Here is a 17970-nt window from a genome sequence, read left to right on the forward strand (position 1 = left end):
ATAAGTACATGAATAAGAAATGTTTGGAGGGATAAGGGCCAGGAGCAGGTAGGTGGGACTAGTTTACTTTGGGTTTATGGTCAGCATGGACTAGTTGGGCCGAAGGGTCTGTTTCCGTGCTGTATGACTCTGACTCTATGCAAGATGGCCTTGGCTCCTTAGATAGTCCTAGACCTTCCTGAGAAACATTCGTGCATTTAATTAGGACTTCACTCAGCCAGCCATTTTCTAAATGAGAAATGTTGAGCCAATCAAGGTGAATCTTTCTCGACAAATTTCACCCCAGCAGCAAAACCCCAAAACAAAGCCAAGCCTCGGTAAATGGTTAGCGTTTTCTTCAGGATTTGGGCCAGTAAGCCATTGTAGTTGCTGCCGAAATGTGGATTTGAGACAGCAAGGATCCCACTAAGCCTGAATTGAGTTAGAAAACTGATAGGCCTGTATCCAGGAGAGTGCACACCATGGAAATTCCACCTACATCTGGTTTGGAACAGTTAAATCACTTAGCAATATTCAAATCAGAACCAATCAAATTTCTGATGAAGGGTCTAGGCCCGAAACGTCAGTCTTCCTGCTCCTATGATGCTGCTTGGCCTGCTGTGTTCATCCAGCTCTACATCTTGTTATCTCAGATTTTCCAGCATCTGCAGTTCCTACTATCTCTGATACAATTTTAACCCCACTGAGAAGCCTCATTTCTGATGAAGGGTCTAGGCCTGAAACGTCAGCCTTCCTGCTCCTATGATGCTGCTTGGCCTGCTGTGTTCATCCAGCTCTACACCTTGTTATCTCAGATTTTCCAGCATCTGCAGTTCCTACTATCTCTTAGAGTAAAGAGACATGGGCACCTTTTAAAAATAGGAACACAGATTAAATACTGGAGATCCTGTTCCTTGTAATTAGAGCGTAGACATCAAAAACAACCCTCTAAAAATTATCAGTTCAACTACAAGTGAAATGTTGTCAAGTTTTGGCTGTCTTGACCATGAAGGAAGAATAGAAGAAATATAATAGGATACATCAAGGGACAAAGGCTTATGTTTTCAAATCAGCCTGTTCAGAGATGTTATTACACACCTAGGGAACAGGTGGGACATGAACTGGCTCAGAAGTAGGGACACTACCACTGTAATGCAAAAGGGACGCCTTATTATGAGGAGGGGCTAAATAAGATGTTAGTTCTCTTTTAAGAAAAGTTAAACCAAAGGTCAGGTGGAGAACTGGTAAAGATACTCAAGTTAGTGAGAAGTTTTGATTAGATAACTTTTCTCACTATTCGGCGAGTTGGTAACTGACAGTGATAAATTTAAAGTTCATCATCAAAAAAATGGATGGTGAGTTTAGAAGAGTTTCTGTTTGTAGAAAGTATATCTTACCAGAAAGTTTGGAAGCCAAATCCACTTTCTTTAATAAAAAGAGGTGATTGGTGATAATTCTTTGAAAGAATAAATTATTAAAGGCTATAAAGAAATGGCAACAAAATGAGACTGAGTGAACAGCTGGATTGGACACCAAAGATTCACTGGCTTTCTTCTGTCTGATTACTTCTTTTTTAACCATTCTGTAGTTCCAGGAATGCTGAGTACTTTGAAAATTTTGTACTTTTCAAGATACTGATAGAAATTTCACATGCTTTTTAATCTTTCTGGATGTTGTACCAATAGATTCTCCTGTCCCTTGGAAATTAATGCTTAATTTGTCTCATTTGACTACGAATGTCTCCATTTTCTTATATCTATGTGCAATGGACTTTATTTGGCTGGTTTGTAACCCCATCTACTTTACTGATGACTGTTCCCTATGGGATATTCACTGCATCACCACTATTCCCCAGTCCACAGTTTAACAAAAGCAAAATACTGCAGATGCTGGAAATCTGAAATAAAAGCAGAAAATTCTGGAGAATCTCAGCAGGTCTGGCAGCATTGGTGGACAGAGAAATCAAGTTAATGTTTCATAGAGTCGTACAAAACAGAAACAGACTGTTCAGTTCAAGTAGTCAACGCCGACCTTAATACCAAACTAAACTAGTTCCACCTGCCTGCACTTGGTCCATATCCCTCCAAACATTTCTTATTTTTTTTCTTTATTCATTCACAGGATGAGGGAGTCACTTGCTAGGCAGCATTTATTGCCCATCTCTATTTGCCCAGAGGGCAGCTAAGAGTCAACCACATTGCTGTGGGCCTGGAGTCACATGTAGGCCAGACCAGGCAAGGATGGCAGTTTCCTTCCCTAAAAGACATCAGTGAACCAGATGGTCAATTGACAATGGATTCATGGTCATCATTAGATTGTTAATTCCAAATATTTGTTGAATTCAAATTCCACCATCTGCCATGGCACGATTTGAACCCCTGGACCCCAGAACATTATCTGGATTAACAGTCCAGTGATAATACCACTAGGCCATTGCCTCAACTATTCATGTACTTACTGAAACGTCTTTTAAATGTAGTAACTGTGCCCACATCCAGCACTTTCTCTAGATGTTCATTCCACACATGAACCACTCTCTGTGTAAAAAAGTTGCCCCTCATGTCTTTTTTGAATCTTTCTCCTCTCAGCTTAAAAATATGTCCTCTAGTCTTGAAATCCCCCACTTTGGACAAAGACACCTGCCATTCACCTTATTTATACCCCTCACAATTTTATAAATCTTTAAAACAATTCCTCAACCTCCTACACCCACATGAAAAAAGTCTCGCTGCCTATCCAGACTCTCCTTATAACTCATACACTTAATTCCTAACAACATCCTGGTTAATCTTTTCAGAACCCTCTGCAGCATAATAGTACCCTACCTACAGAAGAACAACCAGAACTGGACACAGTACTCCAGAAGAGGACTCACTAATGTCCTCTACAACCTCAATGTGCAAGTCCGGTATAACTCTTCTTCCATTGTGGACTTGAAATGTTAACTCAGGTTCTCTCTCCACAGATGCTGCCAAACCTACTGAGTTCCTCCAGCACTTTCTGACTTCCCCAGTATAACATTGGCTTTCTATTGCATATTCCCTGATATTTCTGGTCTTTCCTAACAGTTTCCCACATTGCTGCTTTTGTTTCTGATAAATGTTTATGGCAGGAACTAATATCAGCTCATGAGAGTTATTGTATTTTTTTACGTATTAGTATAACTTTGACAACTAATCAATGGCAAATCATCCAGCTCCTGACCTCTGGGCCCTGCCTTCTCCTTAGGAAGTTGCACCTAGTGCCTTTTGCAGTTGGGGCCGCAGCTGTGGTTTGGCTTTTAACTGGTGGCGGCGCATTCATGGTCCACCAGCAGTGGTTACAACATACCTTGGAATGTGCCAAAGGCGCTTTATTAACGAATTTTTTTTCGTATCAGCAGTAAATCTCAGCAGGACTCTAGTAATGCTGATGCAGTCCTGGTCTTTATGGAACATCGTTTTCCTTCCCACTTTGTCCTGGAAAGTTCCCAATTGAACACTCCTTGTCCCCTTCCATATCTGATGCTTAAACCAGTTCACATATTTTGCCATTCTTTCTTGTTTTATGAAACGTTTAGCAACACATAATCCTCCTAATGGATAACGGATGATCGGATATGCTACAGCACAGATGTTGGGAGGGAGTGATTGTTATGGGGAGTGGATTGATCCAGATGTGACTGTGCTGGAAATGGAGAGGCTGTTTGCGCTTCATATTCAATCCGGGAGGTAAAGGGGTAAACGGTTTGGACAACTGGGGTGACTAGGAGTAGAGGTTTGGTGGGGTGGGGGTGGGGGAAACAGGTGTGTGAATGAACAGCTTTGGATCTCGCTGGGTTCAGAGCTCCGTTGACACCGTGCTGTGCAGACCACCACCTCGACTGCCTGGGTAATGGAAAGACGGCTCGGTTTACTCAGTGCTTGCTATGCCAGCAATTGCTGGAAATTTTTAGAGACACAAAAAATAATGCACGTGATGCCCGCGCTTCTATGATTTCACCCCCAAATCCCGTCCCTTTCCATTCTCTGTCAAAGAGTCTGACTTTTGGAGCAACGGTTCCCAGGCGGCCAGGTCCTGTAATAAGTGCTTCAGTGCTCTAATTGCGAGTGATTCTGTGGTCAAATCCGTTTAACAGCGTGACACGATGGATGTGATCAGTTTATAGTGCCCACTGTAATCTGCTGATGCAATAAACTCTCTGTCTCTCTCTCGCCCCCCTCCCCCCCGCTCCCATAACATCTGGATCGTGAGTCTCTGTTTGCCGTGAATACACGCAGCTTAAAAGTGCATATGTAACGTGTGAACGTGGGGAGTGTTTCAGGAATGGATTGTGCACTGGGTGTTTGCATTGGGCCTGTCTTTTGCAATGCAATACTATTTCCTTTATTTGTGCAAATGCGCGGATTGCATTCGCTCCTGCGCTTTGGGGGTGGGGGTGGAAAGAGGGATTGCAGGGTTTTGTTTTGTGGTAGCTGGTGTCTATAGGAGTGGCTGACCCTCTCCTCCCTGTGTGTGTGTGTGTGTAGTGAAGGTGTAGTCAGCAGTGGTGAGAGCTGCTCGATTGGCGCAGGCTCACAGTCTGTTTGACGTCAGTGTGGGTTTGGGACTGGCGCACTCTGTGTCTCTCCCTCCATTGTGAGCAGATCAACGATGCGATCGGCCTGAACCTCTGCCACTGCCGCCGCCGCCCAGTCCCACAGCCGGCCAGAGCCCCCTTGTCCCTCCCCTCTCTCTCACACCCCTCCCTGGTGAGACCTGCAACAACAACCATCAAATCCTCCCCTCATCCCTTCCACAATCTCACACTCACTCTCTCCTCCTGCCCATCCAGACGGTGAAGGTAAAGAAACCAGCCCCGTCCCCCTCCGCCTCCCAGTCCACCTCCACACCCACTGGCTTTGGATGTGCGATTAAAATCCCCGGCGTCTCCAACCGAGGGTTCAGTCCCAGAGAGTGAGTGAGTTGAGTTGAGAAGGCCAGAGCTTGTGCTACTTTCCAGCAGCAACCATGGGATGTACAATGAGCGCCGAGGAGAGGGCAGCCATGGAGCGGAGCAAAGCCATCGAGAAAACCATCAAGGAGGATGGCATTAGCGCCGCCAAGGATGTCAAGCTGCTGCTTCTCGGTAAGAGCCCGGTCTCTCTCTCTCTCTTCCCTTTCCTTCCCGCCCCTGGCTGCCTCGTCAGGCGGATTGGAGGCTCCCCCTCGGCCGGCTGGTCTGCCCGCTGCCCTACTCCTCCACACCCCCCCCGCTCCTTTCATCTCTTCACATTTTTCCCTCCCCAACCCTACTTTCTTTCACATTTTCTCCCTTTTTTTCTTTCATTTTCCCACAGGGGCGGGAGAATCGGGGAAAAGCACCATCGTAAAGCAAATGAAGTAAGTGGTTTTTTTTCTTTTTAAAAACATTCAGTTTCTATTGATTTTAATAACGCACTTCTCTCCCTAAGCCTCATTTTAAGTCGAGACTGTATCTTGAGGTTAGATGTATATTAATGACAGGAGACCGCCATATTTAAGTGCTATAGTCTCAAGCCTCCTATCTCCAACATATTGATGGTTCTGGTGGAAGGATTGTCACTCTTTCCAACATGTGCAGTCTGGTTATTCGGATTATATTTTTCAGGGGGGTGGACTTTATTTTTCTGAATATCTCTTTCTTTGGAAAAGGGGTGTGGGTCAGATCTATTTGTACTGGAGCCCTTGTCACCACAGGAGTAGCTGAGACTTCGCTTCGGAGGAGGGGCGCGGGTATGCATGTGTGTCTTAGAGGGTGGTGAGGAGAGAGAGAATCATCGCCAGCTACCAATTAACCTTTAATGCCAAGCTTTCATCTTTCAGCATTTTTTCTGTCATGTTTGATCGATTGAAACCGGCTGCGAGGCCAGTTATGTGGGATTTTTTTTTAATTACATTTTAAATGCGGATGTAAACAGACGGACGGCAGGTTGAACACTTGCCATTTTCACCGAGATCTAACGATTCACTGTTATAAATAATCAGTCAGAATTCACTTGGGGGTCTCAATAACTAGCGATCTTCTCATTGCTTGAGATTACCTGGATCACACAGCGGTTTGGTCCCACCCTTCCATATTCCATCCCCCGTGTTTTTTTTTTTGAAGACAGTATGGCATGCTCACAATTTGAAGGAGGAAAGGAAATGTATTTTAATGATAGCACAAGTACAAACAAGTTATCACTGTGCAAGGATGATTCCAGCCTCTCTATTGATCTGTTATATTGACCAATGTCTTTCTGTTATGTACATGAGTGTTCTGTGTGTAATTCACTAAAAAAAAGTTGTTAGGCACTAAAAATAACCAGCAACTAACAGTATGTTGGCCTTTACCTCAGGGATTCTGCAATACAAAAGCGAGGATACAATGTTCAGAAGATGTTATCTCCTGAACAAAGCCTTGGAGAGACCCCATTTGGTGTGCTGTGTTTGACTCCAGCCATTCCCATTCTGGAGGGGAGTAGGGTTCTTGAAGAGAATGTAGTATACATTTACCAGAATGGAACTGAGGCTTAAAGAGTTAACACATAAGGACAGGTTGCATAAACTTGGCTTGCATTCCCTTGAGTTTAGACAGTTGAATGGTCTGATTGAGATGTTTAAAATAACAAAAGGATTTAAAAGGGTAGGTACGAAGGAACTATTCCCTTGGGTAAGGTAATGTAAAACAAGAGGGCACAGTTTTAAAATTATATAAGGCCTTTTCTGAATTGAAATCAAGAACCACCTTTTCATGTAAAGATTAATCCAGAGCACCCTTCCCCAGACAGCTGTAAATTCTCAGACAGTCAAAATTTTCAAGACTGTATTTGGTAGGCTGGCATTGGGCAATGGGATGAAAATGTAGATCAAAGGCTGATAAATGAAGCTGAGGATTAGATGATTGAATGGCAGAAGATGCTTCAGAATTTGGGTCTGCTTTTGCTGTCATCCATGACTGACGCAGCCTGCATATTATAGCTCGTGTCTGTGTATTTTTTTGTTACTACATATGTATTGACTTAGAGTGGAATACCACCGGTACAATAGATTATTTCTATGTATCATAACCCAGATCAACCAATTTCATATGTAACTGGTTGGATGTGTGAACCAGAGTCTATCAAAGTCAAGTTTGTAGTCCAAAAGTGAAGGTGCTCCAGCTTGGATCTGCATCTTTGTGTTGGGCTTTAGGTTGGTTCAAAGTGGTTGGCTTCTGATGCAAGTTTGGTTTGTGCAATCTGACTTGGAATCGGTGCAGAGTTGGTGAATGGGACCTGAGCTGGTGTCATACAGTATGGGTTGTGGGAGTTCTGGCTGGTGTTGGTATAAAATGACCTGGGTCTGTTTTCCAACCCAGGTTGGTTTATTTTGAGTCAAGATTCAGGTTTTTAAGCTTGAGTGCATTCACACCTTCAACGTCATCAGTATGTACCCCTGCATCCATCCATTCATCTTCTGCAACCTTTGTCCATACCATTGTTGCTATAACAATCTTTCCTGGCCCACCTTCTCTTGTGTTCTACTCTCCTTGAACTTGAGATCATCCAATGATCCAATGTTGTATCCTCATTCTTAGTTAGTCTTATTCACTCATCCTTGCAGTCTTCCCTGGTCCAAATTGACTCCCAATTTGGCAATACCTTATTCATTGTCATTGAATGATTTCCTACACAGGAGGGTGTAATGCAGTCTGTAAGTCCATACTGGTTCCCCGCGGGATAGTTCATACCCACTTCCTCGATCCTCATAGCCCCACAGGTTTATTTCCATCAAGGACTCATGGCATTTCCATTTGAAATTGTTGACTTGTTTCTGTTTCCACCACCTTCCTTTTAGAATTCTCATCCTTCAATTTCAAATCCCTCAGTGGCCTTGTTCCTCCCAGTAGCCGTCTTCTTTCTTTCAGCCCCACAGCGCTTGGAATCCATTCTGCAGTAATTCTAGCTGCTTTGAGTTGCCCAGACTTTGATTGGTAATTGTACATTCAGTTGGTGAAGCCCAGAGCCCTGGCATTCTCTCCCCTGAACCCATGCCCAGCCCCTATCCTCTCCCTGCATCCCGACCTCCCATACCTTCCTTTAAAGCGCTCACCTTAAAACTTATCTCCTTGACCAAGTCTTTAGTGACTTGCTCTGAAACCACTTCATGTTGAAGGCGCTACGTAAAGGCAGCGTCTTGTTAGGTTTTGGGCTCAGGCTGTGGTGGTGAAGCCCCAGTTCTTGCCTGGAGCGCAGGGTCGGCTTGAAAACCAGTGTCAGGAGCCCCAGGATGGGTTGGGGTGGGGCGGTGGGGGGAAACGGAGCTGAGCCGCCTGGCCGCCCGGGTAGCTCAGTCCGAGCGGGAGCCGCCGAGCTCTTTCCCCGAGGCGGCCTCAGGGTGCAGCTGAGAGCCGGGGCCGCCGAGCGCTTTTCAGGCGCTTTGGCTGGTGGACAGCGCCCAGTCGGGAGAGAGGCTGCAGGCGGGTTCGGGAGAGCTCGGGCGGACTCGGCTCATGGGGAGGGCAGTGGGTCAATGCATCTATCGGTCTCCCCGGGATTGGGGAGCTGTCCCAGTGGTGACCGCTGCCCAGGCACATTGCCATTTATTTTTTTTGTTGTTGTTGGCTTGTCAAGTGCCCGACCTTTGGAAGGTTTTAGTCCCGTTACCATCAAGGCGCCTTTTCGCTTCTTTGGCCGGCAGTGCTGCAGGATTGGCTCACTGTCATCACCACCACAACAAGAGAAACGCTGGAGCAAGGTTTTTCGGAGGCAGATGCTGGAATGTTGAAATTTGGGATTCATAATTCTTCCAGTCACTGGTTGATTGGTGGGAAAGGTGGAACAGCTCAGAAGTGAAGCCCTCCTATGCTTTTCTTGTGTAGAAGGAGCCCAATGTTAATTTTTTATTGGTGTCCGGAAGGATCAGGAACAATATCTCTGCAGTTAGTTCCTGTAGCTGCTACATAACGGTGAGACTCATGTGCAGTTTTGCTACCAAAACTGAGACGTCATCATCAGCAATTTATGCAACAGCTTGCATTTATATGGCATTTCTGGCATGGTGCAATGAACTAATAAATGCCATGCAATTCCGAAATGTAAATAGTATTCATACAGTTCAAACTAAATGAAATAGATTCATATATTTTACTGCATATTTTAATTATAGCAAATTAATTTGTGCCATGCTGTCAGCTATCTAAAATAAATGAAATATCTATAAAACAGATTCCTCAATTGAATGTGATATTGTGAAGAATGTGTGCATAGGTGTCACAGGTTCGGATGACACTGGTAAATCAGTATAGATTTGCAATCATTGTTCTAGTTGTGAAGTATGTTCAGTGTGTCACTAGTTTGTAACACACTCTTTGTAGTATAGTGTTTCGTGAGCAATGATAATCGTGTGATCCATACAGAAATTGAGAATTCAAAGGCTGTTTGAACAAACTGGACACGATAATTTATCTCAAACATTGAAAGTGTATTTAGATATAAAAATTATTCCACCGGGAATGATGTGCTGGCAATGGCATTAAACTAATCATCGTTAACTGAATAACTCTCAATTCTCCAGCATACTTCAGTTTTAGAATAAGAAGATGGCAAATAAGGAACATTCCTATGGTGCGAGAGATTGACAGTTCTTAAGAATAATTTATCGTTCATAGCTGAACTGTCAAAAAAATAGACAAAATTCATAAAATATTTGGATTTAAAGGCAGCACAATAGCTCAGTGGTTAGCACAGTTGCCTAATCGTGCCAGGGACCTGGGTTTGATTCCAGCCTTGGGTGACTGTCTGTGTAGAGTTTGCATGTTCTCCCTGTGTCTGCGTAGGTTTCCATCGAGTACACCAAAATTGCACAGTTTAGGTGGATTGGCCATTATAAATTGTCCATAGTGTCCAGAGGTATGCAAGTTGGGTAGATTAGTTATGGTAAATGTGGAGTCGGGGGGATAGGGTTGGGGGCAGGGTGTTCTTTTGAAGGGTTGGTGCTAACTCAGTGGGCTGAATGGCCTGTTTCCACATTGTAGGGATTCTGTGATTTATTCAGACATTAGCTGATTGGCAGAGAGTAACTACAGACCCAAATACTGGTCTTGGTCTCCTCAAGATTGAATCCTGTTTATTCAATAATGTGTCAGATTAGAGTAAATTTGAGTGTTTAGTGTAGAATACCCATTGATTTCCTTCCAATGATATTTGAAAAGCCATATGTGGGAGATGTATATGTCACAGTTGATAGATGCTGGGAGGTGTCCTGGTGCACACAAAAAAAAATTCTGGTGTCCCCAAACATTTGAAGATGCAATAATAAAACATGCACATTTTTGGAACAGAGCAGTGCCAGTGTTGGAATCATAATTTCTATCTAGGTGGATCAAATGACAGAAGCAAGTAGAAATGAAGCCTGGATTAGTGTATGATTAAATTCTTCAAGGAAATTTTTGAGTAGGTGGAAGTCAGAATTGGATAGAATTGTTTTGAGGATTGTTCCTTTTCTTACATGCATTGAAATTAGAATTGAAGGTAAATATTTTTGAATGTCATGCATTGACAGAAATTTGGGTATTGTACCACGTGTATAATATTGTGAACCTGCAAAGCCTGAATCTTCAAGTCAAGTTACTGTTTAGTCTTAAACAATCTCTGCAACTATCAGTTATCATGTGCATCATCTCAAACTTGAGACCAGGAGCAACAAATAAACTGATGTTTTTCAAGAATCTTCCTCATTGAGTCACTTTCAAAAGGTTAGAAATTTATATGTTTTTCAGATACATTTTCACAATGGTCAAGAAAGTTTGAGCATTGTTGAATTGCTTCAAAGTCTGCAATAACAAGTAGGATTCAGAAATTTAGATGATCAAGTTTCTTTTTGTTTTATTTTAGAATTCCCTGTGGTATTGTTAGGTCCCTGATCTCTAGAATTCTTAATTAGTTATGGTGACAGTGAACTTGTTGCACCTGATCCTGTATAACTGGTTGTTTGTAAAGAAGGTCTGTCCATAAGGCAGGACAAGAATGCTTGTGTCTTATAATAACTCGGCCAAAAGTAGTAAGGTTGATGTTGCTTAAATGCCATCTATATATTTTAAATTTGTCATTTTATCTAAAATTTCATTGTTGGAGATTGTTTGTAGCTGTGTTTTCATGTAGTGATATTATATGAAACCAGAACCAACAAAGTGACTTCATGCTCCTGGTAAAGTTGAAGTGCATTACTTTGCATTGTTCTACAATCCTTTTAATGTTCCAGTTGAAGGTCTCCCAGTCTCTAATTTGTTTTATTTGCCATGTTATATCGATGTGAGGTACTGTTCACTCTCCTTTGATGACATTTCACATATTGTCCACTCTCCACTGATGCCGTAAGATTTTGCTGTAGTGAAATCATAAATGTACAGAATCCCAAGAGTAGCATTCCAAATTCATGTATGCTAAGTGATTTCCCAGTCCTCCTCTTTCTCACAAATCTCTGCAAACAGTCTTTAAAGAAACAGAAAAAAATGGATTAAAATACCAGAAAGCTTTATGTAGAACTTTTGGGAATCGCTGGCAGCTCAGATGAAGTTAATGAACAGCACAACACTAAAAGCATGCAAGTTCTGAAAAAGAACTGGAATTTAAAATGTTTTCAACAATCTACAAAGTGAATCTTCAGAACTAGCATTATTTTGCCCATAATTGACCCTTATTAGTGCAATTTTGAGAATTTAAATATTTTAGCTCATCTGTTTAAGATTACTGAATTTGACATTTTTAAGGTTCATAGTCCTGTATCTACTGTCAGTTGAATTTGTGTGCCTGAATCTTGTGGTTATCAGTTGAAAGAGTTCTCCTTCTCCATTTTCAAATGCAATTATTTTTGTCTGATGTGGGCAATGAATTGATTAGAAAGCTTTCATTTTAACTCTGGAAATTGGGTTAGGTTCCAGTGTAGCTCAACAGATTGAAACAAAGAAGAACAACAAAGAAAATTACAGGACAGGAACAGGCCCTTTGGCCCTCCAAGCCTGCGCCGACATGCTTCCCATCACAACTAAAACCCTTCCGGGGACCGTATCCCTCTATTCCCATCCTATTCATATATTTGTCAAGATGCCCTTTAAAAGTCACTATAGTATCTGCTTCCACTACTTCCCCTGGCAGCGAGTTCCAGACACCCACCAGCCTCTGTGTAAAAAAAACTTGCCTTGTACATCACCTTTAAACCTTGCCCCTCGCACTTTAAACCCATGGCCCCTGGTAACTGACTCTTCCACCCTGGGAAAAATCTTCTGACTGTCCAGTCTGTCCATGCCCTTCATAATCTTGTAGACCTTTATCAGGTCACCCCTCAACCTCCGTCGTTCCAGTGAGAACAACCAGGTTTCTCCAACCTCTCCTCATAGCTAATGCCTTCCGTACCAGGCAACATCCTGGTAAATCTTTTCTGTATCCTCTCCAAAGCCACCACATCCTTCTGGCAGTGTGGCGACCAGAATTGAACACAATTTTCCAAATGTGGCCTAACTAAAGTTCTAAACGTTCATGAAAATTTGCTCTTTGGAGCAGTTGCAATGCATGCAAGTACTTTTCAACCTTGCCCCTACCGGGTGTTGGTCTACAACCTAGGCTACCCATGAATTTTATCAGTCAATAATTTGACTCAAATGAAATGCTGTGAGAAATGTGTGTCACTATACGCTAGTTTTTCAGGTTATGTTTAAGGCACAGTATTAAGAACAATTGCTGTGAAGTTAACACACTTCATAATTAGCTAGAATGTACTTGATAGGACAGTACTGATAGAAATTTCACCTGTGCCTAACTTATGCTGCATCTGATTTGGGAGCATTCCTTCAGATGGTACAGAGAATCAATTTGGATGTGTCTAATGATCCTTTGAATGACAAAAGTAAAACTTGGTCCAATTTCCAAACACTTTTGTCAGTTTGAATTATTTGCAAGCAGTCTTGCCTCCAACACAATGCTGACTGGTTTAGCTTTGAGGGAGATGCTGTCCTTTGGATAGACTGTTCTATGTGGGTCTAACATGCCTGTGTTAGTTCAGGTAGATGTGTTGAGATTTTTTGTCACTGTTTTGAAGAACAGTAGGAAGCTGTCTTAATGCCCTAACTAATATTCCTCCCTCACATTGACAAAAATAAATTAACTGCCCAATTATTGTTTGTGGTCTTACTTTGTTAGAGATTGAAATAATTTTGCGAGGGTATTGGACAGTAAACAATTGAAGAGTCCTGTTGTGGAGGGATATGTTGATGAGGAAATGGGGAACAGGGGTTTTGTGATAGTGGATAGCCAGAAAAGCATGAGGTTAGTGACAAAAATCATTGTTTTGGGGCATGAAAATAGCACTTAGTGTCTATGGGGTGCGGTTGGAAAATTCAGGCAGGTCACAGTTGGTCAGTTTCAGTTGGAGTGGCACAAAGTCTGTAGGAAGGGACCAGATCAGAGTTTGTGTTGCCAGTGGTGACAATTTTCGTCTTGTTGATATTAAGCTGAATGAAGTGGTGAATAAACCAAAGTCTGGTATTGGGCAGGTAGTCTGATGAAATGGAGGCAGGTTAGGGACCAAAGCAAATGGCAGATAAGGGTGTGTCGTGCTGTGCCAGTAAATGATATCACTGAAGGGCAGAATGCATTTATTAAACAGAGGACCAAGGGTAGATTCTGGTGTGATGGTTTGAGGGAAGAAAGAGAAGCTGCAGGAACACCAACTACAGTTTCTATTGATAGGAATAAATCATACGGGGATAGTACTGTAGAGATAGATACTTAAAGGGGAATCATTTGAGGAGGAAGGTGCAGTTGAGTATAATTAGAGCCTGTGGAAACATCAAGATTCATATTTTTTTCATTTCCTTTAGCACGACAATAACTTCAACAACTGTCTTGACCTCACATCTTGGAATTCCCTCTTTAAACCCTTTCTTGAATTTTTCCACTTTCTTTTTAAGAATTTTGCTTTAAATGCAACCACTTTGGCCAAAGTTTTGATTACCCTTCCCAATATCTTGTCCATTGGCTAAGTCTCCTTTTTATTTAATTGTCTTGTTAAACACTTGAGATCTATAGGCTAACAGGAAGCTAAGAGTAGGAGGAAATGGGACTTTTTCAAGTTGGTAAGATGTCACAAGTGGTGTGCCATGAGGACTGGTGCTGGGACGTTTTCCATTTAAAATGCATGTATGTGACTTGGATGAAGAGTATGGTTGCCTAATTTGCTGATGCCATGAAGGTAGGTAGGAAATTAAGTTGTGAAGAAGACATAAGGAAACTAAAGGAAATATAGATAGGTTAAATGAATGGGAAATGATGTGGCAAATGGAGTATAAAGTGGGAAAATATGAAATTGTCCACATGGCAGGGTGAATGAAAAAGAAACATTATCTAAATGGTGAGAAAATGTAAAGCTTTGAGATGCAGAGGGATCGGGGTGACCTCATGCACGAATCACAAAAGGTTAGAATGCAAATTTGGCAAGCATTTAGGAAAGCTAATAGAATGTTATCATTTATCATAAGGGGAATTGCATACACAAGTAGGGATGTTATGCTTCAGTTAGACAGGAATACTGGTAAGACAGCATCTGGAGTTCTGCCTGCGTACAATATCAGTCACCTTATTTAAGAAATGATGTAAATGCATTGGAGGCATTTTAGAGAAGATTTACTCTGATATATTCTAATACCTGATATGGTGGCTTTCTTATGAGGATGGGTTGCTCAGGCTAGCCTTGAGTCTGCTGGAGTTTGGAAGAGTAAGACATGATTTGAATGAAATCTGATTCTGAGGGGTCTTGACAGTGTAGATACGGGAAGGATGTTTCTTCTTGTGGGCAAACCTAGAATTAGGGATCACTGCCCATTTATAACAGATGAGGCAAACCTTTTCTCTGAGGGTCATGAGTCTTTGGAAATTTCTTCCTGGAAAATCAGTGGAAGCAGAGCCCTTGAATATTTTTAAAGCAAAGTTTGAAAGCTTATCAGGTGTTGGCAGGCTCGTGGATTTGAGGTTGCAATCATGATCTTATTGAATGGTGCAGCATGTTGCAGGGATTGATGTCTTACTCATGTCCCTAATTCATATGTTTGTATTATGCTCCTGGTCATCAAGTCTATCCCTTCTAAATTTCAAAATAGCCATTCTACTTTAAGAAATACAGAAGATCGACTTGAGGAATCCAAATTCAGAGCTTCAGGAGATCTAAAATGGGACAGCACTTTCAAGTTCCTTAGAGAGAGAGAAAGGTTGGTACTGGAATGATAGTTGGAAAGACCAAAGAAAGGTGATATGAGAGTTTAGGTAACGAGTTGGATGAACATTAATAATATTGGCTAGAATTGGAATGAGGAAGTCGAGTTGTGTGGGAAGGAATTAAGCGACCGGTAGATGATTGTTGGATGATGGTAGCTTGAGTGAGAAAAGTGCTTAACCAATAGGAAATGAGAGACCAGTTAGAGATGGGGAGGAAGAAGCAGAAATAACTACAGAGATGATCTTGATTTTTGAGACGGAACTCTTTTGAGATAATGGACAATGATGAGAGATGGTGGGAAAGGCTGAAGAAACCATTTATCTTGTCCTTCAGGATCATCCTGGATTACTGGCTGATTTTGGCTAAGGAAAAGTATAAGTGTGCAATGTAGCTGGGTCCCATCATTCGCTAAGCCAGGCATATACACATCTTATTGGAGCTTATATTTCTCCTGTAAGGGGCGAGGAATGATGATGAAGAGCGATGGCTCCAATACTAATCTCTTTGAACAAATGATGATAAACTAATTGTGTATTTCTTGTTGTGTTGAATTTTCAGCCTGAATTGATTTCAAATTTTATTTAGAGCAGTGGTGTATGTTTCTGCAGAAGAGAGTAGCAATGTCAATTCCTACTTCCTCTGCTCCCAGTCCTTTCTGCAAATTTATTTGTATTCATTGGCAATCAGAAAATACTCTGATTCAATGAATCCCAGTCCATTTATATCTCCTCTTTCTGTCTAAATGCAATGGATAATTATGTGGTTTTCATTTGAATGTATTCCTTAATATACATTTACATAGGGAAAAAAAAGCCCTACAGAAGGTTATGACAAGAATGAGAACTATTTTATCTGGAAGAGCTTGTCATTGCCATTTTTCCACTCTTGGCAATGCTGGCTCCAGGTGGGGAAGACCATAGTACCTGGTGTCTAACCCCCTATCCAAGTATTCAAAACAACACAATGAGCTCCTCCTTTAAATTAAACAACATCGCTGTTGTTGGTTGGTTCGCTCAATTGACTGGTTTTGGTGCAAACATGTCATCTCCCTTCTGGGTAACATCATCAGTGCTGTGTAGCCTCCATTGAAGTGCTGTTCTGTCCCACTCTGAATTTATTAAACATTAAACAACATCACCCTTGAAAGAATGTTTCCAACTTTTTACTCTATTATACCAGACCAATGGTTTCTTCAGTATTTTGGGGATGGAATATTTTGTGAGCCCTGATGTTCTGAGCTATAGTGGAAAGTGAAATGTGAATTACTTCCCTCTCTTTTCAGCAAATATGAAAAATTTCCAGTCCCATTCTGCAGAAGGAGAAATGCAGGCTAATAATATAGAAAATGCTTTGAGAGGAAAGCATGATCATCTATTGCCTTTCAAACTCAACGATATTGTGAAATAGAGTCTTAATGTGTTGATTAGTGTATAGTGTTGCATTAGATCTGAAATGTTTATTACAGCCTGACTAACTGCACCATTTGTGTTCCAGTTAAGTGATTTTAAATTTTAAATAAGACTCCACTTCACTTTTAGAGAAATGAAAGATCATATCTCATTATTGTTAGCTCTTGTTTGTTTCTTTGCTCCTGCTTTGTTTATGAGAATGTGCCCTTGTTCTATCTGCCCTTTTTGAACACTCAGGTATGCTGAAGTGTCTCACTCTAATGATCACATAATCCTTTGATGCCAAATATATAAGTCTCTTGTTGATAATGCAGTTCCACTTAATCTTTTTCTTCAGCTTTCCTTGCAAATATTTTCCATAACTTGTGTAAATTTTGATGCTTTTTATCTTTAAAAAAAGTGCTTAAGCACTTTTAATAAAACTTCTTCCACAAAATGAACAACTGAAATTATATGTTACTCGATCGCATGAGACGGCCCTATAATCGTTGTTTTGAATTGATAAGATATACAGATGAATACACTGTGCAGTATTATAGACTGTTAGTTGATTGTGATATTTGGAAGTAGACCTTTGATTCGGTAGCACATCCCAGAGAAATTGATATATAAAGTGCTTGCATTCAATTGCTGTGAAGGAAATTGGGGACAGAGTCCACTTTTATTTTGGATCCTGTTTTGCATCATTTTGGAAAGAACCCAACTGTGCTTTCTTTGGAGATTCATGTGGCTGTTTCATTGGAACTTTTTTATTTAACCCCCCAAGAAGGAAAGTTCACATCTAGCAACTTCAGTTTCTCAGACACAGTGGAATATTTCTGAAGCAAAACTACCTGTCATTAAGCAAGATTAGGGGTTCATTAGAAATTTCTCTGTAGTAGTGCTGTGCATGGGCTATTTTTCAAAAAGGAAGTTGTGTTGTGGTAGGAGATTGCAGTTAGCATTAATTATTTGAGCAATGGAGAGAGCCACTCTATATTGCGCCTGTCTCATATATACCTGATTCAGGAGCACCGAGTACAATCGGTGGAAGGTTTATTCCTCAAGACTTTGATCAACTACTGAACAACAAAAATGTAAACCAGACAGAGAAGTAATTGATGAGAGGACTGTCTCTAACTTTAATGTGTTAGTAATTATTTTAAGATTATCTGGACAAAGAAGGTTTCACTAATCCTCGCAGAAACATGTGCTAACTTGTCCTGCAACCGATACTTGTTGCCACATTTGGTACAATTTCCTATGATTTGGAGGGATTAAATTAAAAATGGGCACCTAGCAGCAGGAAAGAAGGACATGGAGGTACACCTTGATCATCTGGTGATGGTGGCCTGGGATCAGCACTCAGCAGGTC

General features: G+C 41.5%; 1 protein-coding gene across 4 annotated transcripts in view; it reads left to right on the forward strand.

The window, feature by feature from the left end:
* The first annotated feature begins 4565 nt into the window (after positions 1-4565).
* The window catches only part of LOC109916540 (guanine nucleotide-binding protein G(o) subunit alpha), a 218083-nt gene continuing 204678 nt past the window's right edge, over positions 4566-17970 (forward strand). For all 4 annotated transcript variants that reach the window (XM_048605785.1, XM_048605786.1, XM_048605787.1 and 1 more), the window contains exons 1-2: positions 4566-5086; positions 5298-5340. In XM_048605785.1, the coding sequence (XP_048461742.1) occupies positions 4969-5086; positions 5298-5340 (161 nt within the window). In that variant the 5' untranslated portion in view covers positions 4566-4968. The remainder of the gene's footprint in view (positions 5087-5297; positions 5341-17970) is intronic.

This window comes from Rhincodon typus, chromosome 15 (assembly GCF_021869965.1).
Source record: "Rhincodon typus isolate 14 chromosome 15, sRhiTyp1.1, whole genome shotgun sequence".
Taxonomy (NCBI): Eukaryota; Metazoa; Chordata; class Chondrichthyes; order Orectolobiformes; family Rhincodontidae; genus Rhincodon; species Rhincodon typus.